This window comes from Falco punctatus (assembly GCF_963210335.1).
Source record: "Falco punctatus genome assembly, chromosome: Z".
Taxonomy (NCBI): Eukaryota; Metazoa; Chordata; class Aves; order Falconiformes; family Falconidae; genus Falco; species Falco punctatus.
Genome location: NC_137586.1, coordinates 53824865 through 53842434, shown reverse-complemented (window position 1 = coordinate 53842434; position 17570 = coordinate 53824865). Strand labels below are relative to the sequence as shown.

At 42.9% G+C, this 17570-nt stretch overlaps 1 protein-coding gene across 5 annotated transcripts in view; it reads right to left on the bottom strand.

The window, feature by feature from the left end:
• Positions 1-17570, bottom strand: part of NRG1 (neuregulin 1) — a 501573-nt gene that overhangs the window by 27978 nt on the left and 456025 nt on the right. For 4 of the 5 annotated variants that reach the window (XM_080372046.1, XM_080372047.1, XM_080372043.1 and 1 more), the window contains 5 exons: positions 14210-14233; positions 9609-9711; positions 6115-6241; positions 4506-4636; positions 3794-3997 (listed from right to left, as the gene is read on the bottom strand). In XM_080372046.1, coding sequence (XP_080228172.1) covers positions 3794-3997; positions 4506-4636; positions 6115-6241; positions 9609-9711; positions 14210-14233 — 589 coding nt within the window. The remainder of the gene's footprint in view (positions 1-3793; positions 3998-4505; positions 4637-6114; positions 6242-9608; positions 9712-14209; positions 14234-17570) is intronic. The other variant, XM_080372045.1, reaches the window with a different exon arrangement.

Here is a 17570-nt window from a genome sequence, read left to right as displayed (position 1 = left end):
GCTGTAAATTATTTGCACAAATAACATAACTTCCTGGAATGAATACAGGAATGGGATCCAGAGATTGGGGCGCTGCCAGAAACAAAATGCATTTGCAAGTATTTTCTCAAAAGGAGAATGGTTGCTGCCCTTCTGGCAAGAGTTTACCAGAACCTGGGGTGCATGCAAACAGACAGGAGGAGAGAAAGGAAGGGAACTAAGGGACAGTCCTCCTGGGACTTAACCCTCTTCTGGCAACCAAACTGTCTCAGGCTAAAGGGAAAAGCAATGTTTGGACAAAGTCTAGAGCCAGATTCTGCTAATTTTAATTCCTGGGGGTAGTTAGAGGAGGATTTGCAGCACTGCCCCACAGCAACTCTGTGCTGCTCCGCTCCTGGGGTGCTAGTTACCTGGCTGGCAGGTTTATCTGCAAAGAAACGTGCAGCATTATCTGTCCTCATATGGCAGCGAATGCTGACAGAGAGGACTGTCTGGCTTAGTGTTCACGACTGCTCTGCAAAATTTGCCTCTATTCCTTTATAAGTTTCTGTGGGAAGGGTAGTGGTCAAAGGTGATTTTTGAAAACAAAGCTCAGATGCCAGTACAGACCTTGTCCCAAAGGAAGAGGACAAAAAATGTGAGACTCTTAGCTGGTTTGAATCAGTGGAGCTCCATGAGATGCTATAAATCATGTGGATTTTTGCCAGGTGAGGATCTGACTGAAACTTCTTGAACAAAGCACAGTGCCCAACGTGACATTTTGCATAATTTCACTTTCTTTTGTTCTTATCCTAGGTTCACCTGCCTGAATTTCATCTGTGTCCAAATTTAAAACCTTTCTAAGTGCTGTCTCTTATATAGGCCCTTTCAGACAAGTTATATGGCTATGACTGATGAAGTTACTAGTTTTTCGTTAGTGATTTATTTTTTTGAGTCTGAAATAACCAAAATAAATCTGAATCCAAGTTTCTTATCCAGTCTATTACTCAGTTGCACATATTGCACTTGATTAAAACAGAGTTATTGGACAAAAAATAAACCAGGACAGAACCTGAACTGATGTGTAGTAGTGATGGGTTTCAGCAGAGGCATATTGATTTACACCAACTGAAGAATAGGAGAAAGAAAAGCAAAACTGGAGTTGTGCATGTGAATTAATCAAGTTGGCTGCCAGTGAGAGCAGAGGGCAATTAATAGGTTTTTGCATTGGATGAATTAAGTAATTCTTTATTTTTCATTCCATGAGCTAGCTTTTCATCCCTTTCACATTTTTAAATAGGCATTGTCTGAAAAACTGAAGCCTTTCTACTTCCTCAGCTGGTACTATGTTGGACGTACATCTTGACACACTGGATTTTAACTAAACTGATTCAGTTAATACACTAAATTAGTTAAAGGTGTTCAGTGTACTGTGCACGCTTACATCAGTGTCAAGTTACTCATACTGGGGTGTTGTGGATTTACACATTTCTGGTATATTTTTCCACACTGTAATGGGGTAGTGCTAATAAGCTGGTGTCTACGAGCTGAGGCACAGGTACTGAAAACATGCAGCTCTAGCCCCTACCAAAAGGAAGGTTAAAAGGTGATAGATTTAACCAGCTTCATAGGCAACAAGAGGTAAACCACGCTGGTTAAGTGCAGGAGATCAGAATGTATCCATAGCCATCCAACAAGCATTAACTAGTTACACACTACCAACTTACTCATATAGTTCAGCCTTTTACGCGGAGATGGTGTTTTTTGATCTTCTCTCCTGTAAGATGGCTGAGATGTTTCTAAAATATAGGTGCTTGGGTCTTCTGCTTGTGTAAACGTGTCAGGGCATGGGATCCAACAATGGGATGGGGTAATGCAAAAGAACCCCTTGTAATGTCTATTCTATTTAATTTCAAAATTGTGAAGTAACTGAGGGACTGGAGGGTAGAGGGAACACAGCACTGATCTACCAATTCACAGCACAGTGGCATTTGATGGCTTCTATACATTCCTTTATGTTTCAGAGTAATTTTTAGTTGCAAATAACTCTCATTTTCCCCCTTATATATAAACACATACACCAATCCATCTCAGAAATAATCTGCCATGTATTTCCTGCTTGCTAAAAATAGATGCGGTCAAATTTAATGCCCAGAGAACTGTCTTCTGCATTTCAAATTCACAGTTGTTTCAGGCACAGGCTAGGCCATCAATGCCTGATGATTATCACAGAAATGTTGCTGCTTTTCACCTATAGCCTAATCTTCAAGAAACACAGTAATTGATGAAATGCCTTCTTTCTTCTCACTGAAAAGGTATATATGCTCCTTTTCCACCCTCTAAAATCTATACACCTCATATCAGAATGATGCTCCAGATGCGCAGGCAATGGAGGAAGACAGCACAAATGACCTTTGCTCCTCATATGAAGATGCCCAAATATATTAAGCTGTAATATTCACCATTAGTGGGCATGTGGCTGTGTTTCCCATACATCTCCCAGGCAGAAGACAAGGTGGTATTTACTGCTCTAGGTCCTGATCCAGCAACATACTTAAGCACGTGCTAAGCTCTACCCATGTGTGTAATCTCACTGATTTTGATGGAGCTACTTTCATGATTAAAAGTTAATCTTATTGAAGTGCTCTGCTGGATTGGGGCCATGACTGTTTATGTCACGTGAGCCACATATCTTGAAATTAAATTCTATGATAAATAACAGATAACTTTATTATAGGGAGAGAGCCAGTCCGCTATCTTTAGTGGTCCTACAGGCCTTATTCAGAGAGCTGTCAGCTGTGGTGCCTTATTCCACTGCAAAGCCATTATTTGTGTAGCAGAGGGAGGACCACAGGAATGGCTTTTGCTGAACTTGCACATTCATTTTTCTGAAAACTACAATTTGTCTCCTACACAATTCAGTCTCCTTGGGGATTGTCTAACTGCATTTTCAACATCATGGACATCCCACGAGATCAAATCCCTTGTGATTTCACAGTGCTCAGGGAACTGGTCCAGTAACCCTTTGTTTTCCTTTTCTTCTGCCTCTGATTGTTTGGAGCAAAGCTCTCTTTACGTGTCTTATTTCTTCTCAGTCTTGCTTTTGCTAGTCTGGGGCCATCCAGTGCTTTTGAGATAAAATCCTAGCCTAAAGCTTAGAAGAGTTTTTCAGTAAAAGTTTTCCTGTAACTAATGTACTTCAAGGCAGGCCTTAGGTACTGATGAACCAGCCCTTTCAGAGAAAAAATTACTTTGCTGGAAAACTCCTGGCCATCTTTACTTTTTAAAGTACTTCTGATTTAATAATGACCTGGGTTCTTCTGGCTTGCACTTTGTGCCCCTTGCTTTTATTTAATAAAGTGACAAGGGGAATTTTTGAAGGAGCTGGACTCTCCCTGAAAGTGGGTGGTGGCAAAATTCCTATACTGCTTGGAGTCCTCATTGCCCTCCTCCTGTGGATGAATACATTACTTTCTCCCTACCTTTTGTGTCTCACAAATTCCCTCAGTTTTCTCACTTGCTTCTTCAAAGAAACTGATAATTAGTCAAAGATCCGTTTTTGCTTTACAATGGAAATTTCAGACAAATTACTTCAGTAGAGCTTTTCCAAATGTGAACTGCTGGCTATCAGAAATAAACCTAGCAGAGGCAAGAAAGGAAGAAATGCTTTTGGTAGACTTTAAACTACTTCCAAGTTCTCCACCTTTATGAATGTGGAGATGAATGCTTTATGTGAACAGCTGCACTGTTGTGTTTCATCCTGTGCTCCCAAGCTTTGAAATCATCTGGTAACACCAGATCTTGCCAGCTGAAAGCAATGGGTGGTGTGTCCTACCTTTCACTGTGAGGAGAGTCTCGGTAGGAGTCGGGGGTCTCTCTTGCATGCCGGAGGAAGCTGTTGACTTCCCGTGGCCCGCTGATGCCATTCAGGCGGCCCCGTGGTCCTGCTGGGCTGGTGTGCCTGCTGTTCTCCATAGAGGAGCTGACGAGCACTGAGTGGCTTTCGGAGACAATGCTTTCGGTGTGGCCATTACTCCAGCTGTACAGCAGCAACCAGGAAAGGAGAAGAAGGGAGGAGAGCATGAGAAGGTGTTTTGGTGGTAAATGCAGATAAGCGGAAGTTTAGCCAGGGGAAAGGAAGGTTTCTGTTGCCACTCAGGATGTGCAGCATAACCTTTGGGATGGTAAAAGGGGCTGCAGAGTTTTGTGAATTGTATGAATCCACATGCACCAAGATGATTTTGCATGTGTGGATGAGAGGGAAGAAGGGCTTTCCAGTCACCAGGACTGCCACTGATTTAGGAATTTGTATATACTAAGATTCACTGTAACAGTATTGGAATGCCATTCAGTCAATAAAGTTCTTTGTATATTCCCAGAAAGATATCTAGTTAGGTGACATGACATCAACTATTGTTAGTCTTAAAATGAAAACACTACGAAAGGAGCACAGACTTTTCTGGGTTTGTTTTTTTACACATCTTTACAGATTTGCAACAGTAACAGATCAGATATTACAGGTGTTGTTTCCCTTCCCTCTCCAGTACCTGTGGCTGGGTGTCTGGGTGACTGTCACAGAGTGATGTGTTGTTGAGGTGTAGTGGCTTGTCGAAAATGAGGTCTCTGTTTCTCGCTCGATGACATGCTCGCTAGAGATTATGTTTTTTGAAACGTACTGCTGAAAAAAACCCAGACAAATCTCAAGTTTACAAACTGTAGTTCACAGCACATTGGCAGACGTAATTTCCAATCTCCCCCCTCCAAGTTGCAGCTTTTTACACATGCTGAAGCACAAACTTTGCCACTTAAATGCAAGCAGAAACTACACTAATACACTTGAGCACATTCGTGTGCATCTCTGCATACGTACCCCATCTAAACTCAAAACAGGAGGAAATTAATGAGGAAATTAGCGAAGGTGTGCATCCCAATCAGGCTATAAACAACATACTTATTTAAGAAAGGAATGAGAAGTCCAAATGGATGGAGACCTGGAAAGGCAATCATCGCTTTACTACCAGATACATCAAAAATATTATTCTCTGATGGAGAAGACAGCAGTAGTTAGCAGTAGCAATTGTTCATTGCAGGACAAGAACCTGGGCAGGATATGACTGTTTCCAGTGCCCAGGATACAGCACCTGGGCAGACCTATTCATCAGGGGGTGATCTGCAGAATGGGTCAAAACCTCCTGAGATGTGTGTGCAGTGCCCAGCCTCTCAGCTTTTGTCTGGAGGTTCCCTCAGTGCTGTCACTGGTAGGACCCTCCATTCTCCTTGCTGGGGAATCCTGTTTTCCCCTTTCTTAATGATCTGACCATGGATTTAGGACTTTTGTGGGGCAATATTGGAAGCTGAGCTCTTCTAAAAAGTTGTCTTGGCCTTAACCAAGGTTAGTGAGAGTGCTGCCATTGACTTAGCAGAGCCAGGGCTCACCCCTGCAATGAGCTGTCATGACTATCTACAGTGATGGTGGAGCAGGAGAGCAGGCATGGCTCGAGGCAGCAGGAAGCTGATATTCCCGGCAGGCAGCTGGCTCCCCTGGGAAAGGGAGGAGAGAAGGAAGTGGCTATAGGCAGCACGAGCCCTGGCCTCTAAGGCCAAGGGGCTTGGCCAAGGGGTTAGTTGAAAAGTAACTCTACTCTGAGAAAAAGCTGGTGGATGCTGGTTGAGTATCAGCCCCCACCCCATCTCCCCATACACTGCTACTGTCCTGGTGAGATCTTCATTCAGACTTCTACCCCTGAGTACATAGTGTCACATTCCTGATCTGAGGGGGCTGTCCCTACTCACAAACCATCAGGCCAAGAGGAAGTAGGAAGAGCAAGACATGTGTGTCTGAGAAAACTGACGCCTACAGAACTTAGCCATGCTGTAGAGCCATTAGTATTTTTTTCTGAGGTGTTCTTCTTGCTCTTGGTGTCCCAGATCCACAGGCACAGCTGCAGCACTGCAGCACACCCCAGTAAAATGGCCATCTGCAGAAATGTATCTCATTTTAACGCATGTTTTTTGCAAAGTCCCTAATTGCTTCTGGGTGAAGAAAGCCAAGAGAATTCAGCCACCAGCCTGCGGCACGTGGAAGTTTAAAAGCTGTGAGGTAAGCTTTGCTCTGGCACTGGCAGCCTAGGCTGAAATGCGGGCAATAAAACCTACGTTCACCAGCTGGACGTTATCTGGCGGCGGGTTGGGGTGGTGCGGCCCATTGGCCATGTTCATCACATTGTTCCTTTCCGAGCGCAGGCTCTGCCGAAGGCGGTCGTGCAACTTTTTCCTCTGCTTCCTGTGTACGAAACACGGAAACAATTTTAATAGACAAAGGGAAAGCAGCTGCACCTTTCAGCATGTTGATGATGACTACAGTAATATAACATCACTTTTTCTGCCAGCACTTTCCTCACTGCTGCAAGATCTCAGAGTAACTCTGAAGACCACAGGGCTAATTGCAGCTGGATCTGCGGGGACCTGCAGAAGGGGAAGGATGGGTGGGAACCCTTCCAGGAGTCAGCAGGCCACAGAGGGATGGGAAAAAGTGTGAGGAAGTGGGAAGTAATTTCTAAGCCATGCTCCCTCTCAGGAGAAGTTCTTTTTTGTACTCAGAAGGGAGGGAGGAGAGATTTTAATCCAGCCATCTTGACACTCGTCGCAGCCATGGCCAGATTCCTGGTAGCCCACTGGGTTACACTTCTCCTTTTACCACAGGGAGCCAAGGTGACCATGCCTCAGGGCTTGCTTGCAGCTATTGGAAAACGCCGTGTGTGCCACGATCTTTGTGATGTGGCAGCTACACAATTTTTTGTGGGGTTTGTTCTCTACCTCAGCAGTGCACCCCAAATACATAAATGTATTAGAAAAGTGAAGTGTGCAGAGGAAGCCCCAGAAGTCCAAAGTAAATGAGTGTGTGAGGTATGCCTGAGCCTGCAGCCACCCTGGCAGCTCTTGCAGGTTTTGTTGCAGTAATATCTGATTAATTCTGGAACCTAATGATTACCAGGTAGATGCCAGAGCTGCTAATGCATTCAGTAGAACCATTCATCAACCACAGATACTAATGGCATAGTCTTTGGCTGACTTGAATGCTTCTGCTGTGCACTGTCCTCAGCTGCTCCTTCTCCAGTTGCTAATCCTTCCAGCTCTCCTCAAAAGAAATTTTCAGGAGATCATTACAAGCTGTCAGTAGTGAAACTTGCAGCATAGGAAAACCTGGTGCTGTGAAGGCCATGCAGAACACACTAAACAGAACACCGAAATAAATAACCAGAGAAAGAGCTATTCAAGTTCAGATTTATTTATCAATGTTCCCCAGTTTTGTCTGATTATCCTGGAGAACTTCCACCATCCTGCCACAGAATCCAGGGAAATGAAGAGAGGATGCAGGCTCCAGCACACTGCAGAGTGTGTATGACCTTGGCTGTGGCAAGAACTAAAATACACACAATTCCCTAAGCTGTATGCAGAAGTGCAGATAGTTTTGGCAGGGCAATACAGTGTAAGATATAAGCATTTTCAATCCCATTTTGAACTCAAGGGGACTGTTCCAAGTTTTCTAAAGAGGAGGGGGAGGGAAAACAATAAATATATTGAAGCTTGATAGCCAGGGAAGCTTAAAGACAAAGAAAACATGACTTGACACACTGCATTTTTTTGTGTTTTCTCTGTGCGTATGTGCCTGGATAGTGGAAGATGCTTAATTTATGACACTCCACAGGAATGGTATAAGCAGACAGGGCTGCCCTGGAAATGTTCCTGTCTCAGCAGGACACAGTCCCTGGTCCATGCGGGCTTTGTGCTTGGAAGATAACCAGGCATCATCTTAGGACATGCAGTTGGTTAAGGTGGATGGGGAATGCAGTGCCAGGAGATGCCTGAGCAGCTACCCAAATACCTGCCCTGGGCTGAGAAGCAACACAGACAAGGGTTTAACTGGATTTCACAGCACTCCTTCATGAGATCTTGGAGACCTTGGAATGTGAGTACAGCCCAGGTCCCCTGACATGGTAGAAAAAGTAGGTTCTAGAGGGAGTTCGAGTTCATCATCTACGGGTCTGAGATCCCAGCACATATGGGCTGGGAATCTGACCCGAGGAAACCGCATTACTTCCCACCTTCAGTGAACAATGTATTTGCATTTTGCATGCTTCCATATGTGCCATTTGTCCTCTAGTATAAAAAAAAGAAATTGCTCCAGGAAACTAAGAAGGAAGAATAATGGAAAAGCTATTGTGTACTTCACTTATTCTGAGAAGGCTTTCCCTTAATGTATGTGACTTGCAAATAAAGCACCTCTGAATTGAAACTCCATGTCAGAAGATACTGCCTTAACATTTGACCAGCAGTACCTCTTGCAAGGAAATCAACAAAATCCAAGCCATTACACTTTATTTAGTGTGTTCTCCTAACACCGTTCCAGGATTTCCCTTCGTTTCTGTTTCTTTCCCTGTTAGGAGGAACGAGCATGTGGGGAACTTCTCACAGATAGCAGTCTGGCATCACTGCTGCGCTTGGAGGGCCATGAACTGGCAGCTCACTTTCACTCTCATCAGCTGTGTTTGAAAACATTTCACTTTTGGCTGGCAGCAATCAGTGATGTCTGGGACAAACCATGACAAAGCATCCAGACCTCTAATGAATTCTGTGGGCTCTTTATGTAGAAAATGTTACTTCAGGACACTGAGTAAAGGTATGATGAAATTCATGGGGATGTCTTGGCTGATATTGATGAACTTTGGACCAGGAAAAATATTGTTTAGCTGCCCTGGAATGCCAGTTGTCATTTCTAAAAGCAGTAATTGGTCTGATTCTTTATTACTCATTCAGTCGTTCCTCACCGCCCACTGGCACAAACTTGTGGGTGTGAGCAGAATGTTTGTGTGGCTGGACTCTCATCAAGGGGGGCAAATGATTCCCCACTCCCTTTTTAACACATCCATTATTGTTGGGGCTAACAAGAAAACCAACAACCCAACTGTCAATCAGGCACTGCAACAGTAAATCAGCTTTATGCAGATGTGGAATATTTATGGTAAGGGTTTTCTGTGTTTTGGTGGGGAGATTTATAAAGCCAGTCAGAAGTTTTGGCAGCACAAATCCTGCTGACGTTCACTGTAATTTATGGTCCAGGGTGCCTCATGTGTGTTTCAGAGTCACCCCCAGTAATTTACAGAGATTCACAGAATGCATTTAAGTGCCTACTTTTGCATTGGGAGCACTTTCATGTTCGGTTCTTTGGCCTTTGGTATTTAGTAACTTTTAGCACCATTAATCTTGCCTCAAGTAAAAACAAACCAGTCTGATATGTAAAATTTACTGCTGGAGAGCAACATGACTCTAGTGTTGGGGTTTGTTCCTTTCCAGCTAGGGAAACCAGCTGGAATGGGTGATAAACAAAGAGTTGCAAGTCAGTGAAATTTGCTCGAGTCACTTTTGAGGGGTAAGAAACCTTTCAGATACCTGTCTTATTTTTTGCACTGCTGATGGACATGGAGACCTGCACCCATCTGGCTTGGACCAGAGCACCCTGGCCACAGGTCTGTCTCTTCAGTTCAGCTCTGGAGAAACCCAAATACAACCTTACGCTCAGAGGAGTAGAAGCTACAGTCAACTGGGAAGGCCCTGACCAACAACCACAGATATAAAAAAGAAAAGTTTACTTGGTTTTGCAGTAGGCCACCACACACATGATGCCAACTACTAGAAGAGCAATGCAAATGCCAGTTATGGTCAGCACCCGTTTCTGGTACAGTTCCTCAGCTTCTAGAAAGGGACAAAAACAGAGAAGGTCACGACATGGAGGACGGCTAGGCAAGGAGCACACAGTCAACAGCTGGCATGCTGCAAATCACTGCACAGGTTCACACTGCCACACTAAAACACAGCCACCACACTTCAGGCAGACTCATTATTGACTGCAAGGAGAACAGGACTAAATCATAAGCTCTTAAGACAGTACTAGGGATGAATGATCATCCATACAATTACAGTCAAAAGTAATCTTTCTTTTTGTTTAAGTCAACAAGTATAATATCTAAGAAACAACTTCACAACTGACAAACACTCAGATTTGCTGGAAATAAAAATGCAATGCACTAAGGTCATAACATGAATTTGCAAATGCTTTGGAAGTTTTACTCTGCAAAGACAGCTGGAATGAAGGCCAGTTTTACGGGCCTTAAGAGAAATTATTTTCTTATTATCTTCTTTGGATTGTTTTCATATCCAATGTGTCTCTACTCCCATGTCAATTTATATCTCAGTTGTCTTTACAGGAGAGATTTCAAAATATCTTTCTACATTTGAGACATGAGCTTGGCTTGTAATTAAATTACCAATGGAAATAAAGACAGGTTTTGAGCTGTGGTCATAAAATTCAGACTTTCTCCAGTGCTCCTCCAAAAACACAGCAACACCAAAACCCAGTAGTGCCTTGTATCAGAGAAATGCTTGATTTCTATTTGGCTTTTTTTTGTGTCCAGCTCTATCTGGAGCGGCAGCTTGCTCTGTGATGACAACTTGTTACCAATCTCATTCATCAGAGATATTTCACTATTATAAAGACATCAGCAGCGCTGGTAATGTTTGGGTTAGAGCTACTCATGCATTCCAGCCCCACTCATGCTTGGCAGGGAACACTGATGCATGTTGTACCAGGGAAATGTTGTGTAAGGAGTGATAAAACAGAGCTGCATTCTGTGTTGATGCTTTATGGGTGAAGATTTCCATTGCTGCTTTTAGGACAAAAATGGGTGTCTAGCTTTTCTCAAATCTTATTTTTGATAAGCAGTCCATCCAGAAAACTTGCTCTGGAGGATCCAGGCTGGAGGGTAGCCTTAAGTCAGACTACACTGCTGACCACAGTTTGAATACCAGCAAGTGATTAAAAATCAGTGAATAAAAGCTGCATTTTTATTATCTTTGGGATAAATTTTGGCATTATTCCCCCTCGAAGGGGCTTAAGTGAACATAAAAGATCTGTGGGGCAATTCACCAGGAGGTCCAGAGATGCACAATGGTCCCTCACACGTGCCATGAGTCTCTGTCCAAGCTCAAGGACTTAAATGATGTGTCATAAATGCCACACCAGTTCAGGAGAAAATGCTCCCTACTGAAGAGGGAGCAGTCATTCCTCCAGTGTGTTTCCCAGGCTTATCTAGTTTAGTCTTAAAGGTGCTGTGGGAAAAGGCAAATACTCCATGCAACAAACCACAAAGCAAAAAGAAACCTGAATTTCTCTGATATAATGCATCTTACCATGGAACAGCTTTGTCTTACAAGCCAAACGCACTGTAAACCAAAACACTAGCAAACACGTCATGAGCACTGTCAGACAAAATTAATAGCACTGATTATTAACAAGGGAGGGGGGAAGAAGTGAGTTTGGTAAAACTAAGATGCTGCAAAAATGTATTAAAGAAAAAGATACAACTCCAAGAACAGAAAGTCAAAAAAGGGAAGGAAGAAAGGGCTGAAACTCCAACCAAACCAAACCAGGACAAAGAGAAAAAAAGGTAGGTGAGATATAGGGAAAGACAAGGTTAAAGGGTTGAGAAGTCAACTGCAGGCCTGGCACAGCATGCTTGATACTGGAAAAAACAGAGTGAAGAAATGCTTGGGGACAAAAAAAACCAAAAAAGGCTGAAGCAGAGTGTGAAGGGATTTCTCATACAGCATAACTCCTTGCCTAGGCTAGTTAGTGGCACTTTGCCCCCTTCCCAATTTTGCCCCTTCTGAAAGCGCTTATTAGTTAGCCATGGAAATGATGTATTACAAGGATGTCACAGGAAACAGGAGAACTGTGCTAAGCAATTTAGGGGCAAATTTGAATTTTTTTTTTTTTTGTCATGCTGTCAGCTGTTAGCTTGTAAAAGCAAAATGAAAGGACATATCAACCATTTTTCTTGAAGGGGAAGGGAGAGGTGGAAGAAGATGAATTCACGTGGAAATTCTGCTTTGTTTCTATTCAGAGAAAAAATTCACTGACTCCATGAGGCTTACTCCAGGCTGAGGCTGCTGCAGATGAGCTGGCTGGCTGGTTGGTGGTGGCCTTGCTGAGGCTACCAGTGAGTTAAGGCTCATTGCTCGTGTATGTTGGATGCTCCTGGGCTCTCCCCCACCACAGGGGCGGTAGGTGCAGTGGGGGAGCAGAGCTGTGAATGCAGTCCTGAGCAATGCTCCTTGCACTGGCACATCTACTGGGACTGATGGTCTTGAGGGGCATGGAGAGGAAAACCCCTGGGTCTGCTTTTGTTGCCGTAATTCCCTCCCATGCCCTTTGAAATGAGGCGGTTAGGATGATCCAGCTTGACATGGTGTGCATGAACTGCTGCACCACCATGCCTTCCCTCAAGCTACGAGGGTGAACAGCTGCCTGGGAAGGCACACGCATGTGGACCTGTCCTGCTCAGCAAACCAGAAAGCTTCCACGTAAACCTGGTGGTGCTCCTGGCTGAGCCAGGGATGCCTGGGTGACCTGCGGGTCCTCTGTGGGTGGCAGGGGATGCTGGCAGCCCAGCTGGGCTGCAGTCCTGGCCACAGCTCTGCAGGCAGCCTGGTGCCTCAAGGATGAGCCTTGGCATTTCTGTTTATGGTTAGAAGAGTTTTGTGAAGCAGGGACCAGGTTTTGCCCCAAAACTGCCCTCTCTCTCTGGCCAACGTGAACATTTACAGAGCCAGCCAATGGTGCAAAGCCAAACAACATGTGCTGTGTTTGCAGTGCTCATCAAACTAGCTTGAAAAAAAATTAATAGCAGCCTTGGGGAAAAGTCTGTAGAGAAATGTATGTGCAGTGAGAATTTGGAAAAGGTTTTGGCCTGTTAAGTATTGAAAATCATTTTAATACACTTCCCCCCCCCCCCCCCCCGAGTACTCGGCAAATCAAATCAACATGAGACTTAAGTCAAGACATTAAATCCCTCTATGTGTATCTTTTCAAATATGCACATTATGCAATTAATTTCACATCACCCTAATTTATACATAATTGATGATATATATGTGGTCTTAAATTTGCTCTGTTTTAAGGTTTTTCTTCTTACAGATCTCTGGGGATTTTAAAAAGAATTTCATTCCAAGGGGTGGTTCCACTGATGTGATCTTATATATAAAGCAAAATTTACAAGAATTTTTTAAAAATTATTTCAGTTTAATTCCTCATATGTTAATGTAGCCATATATCTTCTACTACAATCTAGTGCTTGTGAATGCAAATTAATATTACCTTGTGATAATAATAATAATAACAACAATATGTTGGGTTGTGAGAGGTTTTTTAAATTTGGACTTGCAATGGGTTTTCCACAGTCCGCAGCTTAAGCTAATGACATTTTGTGGGGGCATTTTAAAAAAGAACATGAACTAAAACTGTGCAAAAAACATCCCTGGCTGTTTCTTCTCATTTGCTGACAATTTTAGGAGATTCCAAACTAAAACTGTCCTGAATTCCAAGTTAGCATATTCAAGAGATAAATTATCTGTACCCCTGATTACTAAATGTTTGTCAGGTAAGTACAGTTTATTCACGAAGAGGACTTACAAGATTTATTTCTGTTGTATTTAAGCTGAAGAGTAAAAACAGTACCCACTGCCAATGTTCTCAGTTGGGTGCAATATTAATTGGGTATTAGAAATATTGAATATATTTTCTGACTTGAGGATCTGGAGTCTAGCTGTAAAACTCTGCTGGAGTTCCTAAATAACTTTCAGTTCACTTCTGATTTACAGTCCTAGAAACGAACGTATATATATGCATATCATTTATACATATGTATATGCATCTGATTTACATAACTAGCTGTGGGTTTAGACATAAAACTTTACTTTGAAACCAGAGCTCAAGACTAAATTTGCAGAATTTTAACTAGCTATAACAGATCATCTTTTTTTATAGACTAGTTAGTCATTCTGCTTAATGCTTACAGTGTTTCCAAAATCCTGCAACGCTAGAAGAACTTAGCAAAAGCAAATGTCAAAACTAGTCAAAGTTACACAGCAGAAAAATGAGTGTACACTATGTTACGATTACTTCAGTAATTCCTAGAATTCCTTGGGTCTGGAATACCCTATCACTACTACTATTCCAGTGAGCTGATCTCTGTTAATATTTTGACAGACATTGTTGTTATAGCTGTATGATCCCTTCTAAAGCATAAAGAAATTGGTTAGGAATTGAGAAGGGGAGGTGGAGAAAAAAAAATAAAAAGAGGTTTATCTCTCAGGCTCTAAAATCTGCAGACTAAAAGGAATGATTGGTCCATACCCATAAATTCAATCCCAAGATGCTCTGCCAATGCAGAAAGTTGGCAAAAAAAGAAAGAAAAAGGAAAAAGTTTCAGAAAAGAGCAATAAACTGTACTCCAAAATAAATCACATATAAGAATTACAGCTATCCTGTGTCTGCACATGAAACAGGACAAAGGGGCATGTAGTTATGTGGGCAGTGCTCAAGTGCACCTCTGTAAACTACATGACCAGACCTTCTGCAAGGGTTACACACCAAAATACATATGGTCTATCTATACAGCCACAGTGCAGGGAATGCAGCAGGAACCATTAACCCTTAAAGATCTTACTGAGATGAAGGGAGCTATAGCCTGAGGATGCCATGTGAAATGACTGATTGATTTCAGATGGGCCCATGAGAGCACAGGGATGCTTTAAAAGGGGCTGCATCCCCCTGCAAATGGGTCATGTGCTGCCCTCCCTTCTGGCCCTACTCATGTGCCTGGTATGCAGCTCCTTGCTCTTGTGGGTTGTGACCTGGAGGTGGCTGGGACTGTTTGCCTAGCAGTGGGAGCCCTTCTCAGCTTTGCAGACTGACTGCATCAGGGCTTTCATTTCCAGAAAATGAGGAGCCATGCCCTTTTCCCCTGCCTTTGGGCTGCACTGCCTTGGTAGAACCATCTGCTGGCTGGATGAATGACCCTGGGGTACAGGAGCTGATGCCGTGTGGATCACATGCCTAAATTAGCATCCCCAGGTCCCAGCAGTTGGTGGTGAGGAAGAACATAGGTTTGCCCCTGATAGGTACCCTAGGAGACCTTTCCCATGGGGCCACCACCATAACTGTAGTGGATTTCACTTTCTTTGTCTTTGTGTGCAGTCAAATTTAAATCCAACCCTGATTTTCTGACCAAATGGATTTTTTGTGTAGTTTGTACACATGGGGAATGCCAATTCTTTCCTGCCAATCAGTAACATTTTAAGGGTTAAGTAGGTTGAAATCCATCCAGATCTCTTCCTAAAGAGCCAGTATTGCATGCCTACATGAACACTGCTAACAATATACATTAGTTGCATAGAAAGCTTGATTAAGTCTTCAATAAAATGAATGACATGCCCATGCATATATATTGCTGTATTTATGCTTGCTTATAGGTAAGATTCCTAGCTTGGATGTAATTTAATTTTAGGGGAAGTCACTCATATCATGCAGTTTCTATTTCAAATGATTCAACGGGAACTTGGTACTTAAAATGGGAATATGTTCTGGCTGAAAGCCCTAACAAGAAAACGTGCTGAAGAAACATGCATTGCTTATTCAAACATAGATGTCATGTGGCCCTTATTTATCTTTGTTGTTCCGAGCTACATTCCCTAGGCTGGACTAAAAGAAAGGAGAATATCCCAACACTTCTCATTTCATAAACAGGTCATCATTTCTGATCTTTTCCTATTGAACCCAATATTGTTACATACTTTTTATGCGCAATGTGGTTTCTATTGAATGTTTGCCCAGGTGCAAAATAAGGTCTAGTACCCTCATCAGATGTGGCCACTTGAGAAATATATAGGAACTGAGAAATCCTGAGCTAGTAGAATTGCTTAAAAATGGACATTTGAGGACCTGTAGAAACACTGAAAAAGTGAGGCCATTAGAGTAACAGCAGTTTTGGTCATCCCTATAGAATACTGTAGCTTTAGTCAATTCTTGCCCGCTTTAATTTCTCAGCCAGGCTCATCTTGACAGTATGAGGCAGGGGCTGTCACAGAAACAGAAATTTCCCTCCACCCCGCTTGATACTGCCCCTCTTACTTACCAAGGATGGCAGAGCTGAAATGGGACACAGTCTAAACTGGTGTCCCATGCTGAAACTTTTGCCTTCAGGAAGGCAGGGACCACATTTAATTCATGCCCAAGACGGCTTACAGCATGGCTCATAAGTTATCCTGTACTCACAATAGGTATGTAACTGTTAACTAGTGATGACAATTGTCCTTTTGGGTGGGGTCCTTGGCCTGTCTGGGGCATTTGGGAGGACAAAGACTTTACCTGTGATTATATTCTAGAGAAGTTTCCTCAACCTTCTATTAATCCAAGGCTCCTCCACTGTTTCTTATCCCAAGGATCATTCTGCACAGTGTTGCTATAAGAGTTTTCATGCATAGCTACATAAAAATTAGCCAAAAATGTAATGTTAATTCATTACTTTTATTTTCCTCCACTTGCCTTGCTTCCTTGCCTTAAAGGGAGTGAATATTTGAACATTCAAATACAGCAAATGTATCAGCATGGAACAGATGTATTTTTGCAACACGCTTGTGGACTACCTTATGGTGTCTTACAGACCAACAATGGACCACAAGCCTCAAAGTCAAAAATGCGGCAGCAAAAAGCCAGGGTATTGAGTAAAACACCTGGTATCAGCTGTGACTGCTGTGCTCAAGGAAAGGACATTACACAGTCTGCCAGCCGGACTCCAGAGACAAGCAAAACTACCGCAGTTTGTTCTTTAGTTTCCCTTGGTCTTCAGTGGTGGTAAGCACCAGTTACAGGGGAAGAACTCATAGCTGCAGGGCTGGAAGTAACTGTGGCAGTGGGGACTCTAATAGCCACCACCTCTCAGCCACAACAGGTTGTCCTATGGTTTGGTGTGTTTGCAAACCTGGAAGTCAAGGCACAGTCAGCCTAAACGTATGCTTTCCAGTAGTCTCCCTCACATCCATTCCCAGCTATGCTCACATTTCCACTGACAGAAAGAAAAGACATTTCTATGGAAGAACTTCTCTTAAAATGGAGAACCACCTAATTTAATGTGTCCCTTTTCAACTTAGTGCTACTGCACCAGGATAACTGCATCCTCCAGGGTTAATCAAACCACTACCAAGATAAGCCAGTTAGCCTTGCGCTGTTGGGACAGCGGATTTCCAGAATGCTCAGCAGCATTGGCCTTATTTTGATCTTGCAAAAGCCATTCAGCAAAGTTTGTAACTTCAGGTCTCTTACAAATACCAACTCTAAGGCAGATTTCTGAAGCTAACTTTTTCTCAATGGCCAAATACAGAGCTTTAAGCAGTAGGCACACTTGGAGTGGAACCCCATTGACCCTTTCTTTCCAAATGAAGAAAGATCCTTCTGAAAGCAAGTAAAATTAGACAGCAGTGTATAGTTCACATGCACACTTTTGTTTCCTACTGGCACTTAACGCTATTTAACATTCCAATTTGCTCTGTACTTTGCAAAAGGTGCATCTACAGAGCTAAGCTGATCACCCAGAGCACATGGTGTAAAATATGAGCTTGACTTTAGGTCCCAAATGCTGCGGTTTCCTGAAGATAACTTTCATTCTAAGTCCCTTTTACAATTGTATGTTCTGGTCTGTGCTGGGTGTAATAACAAA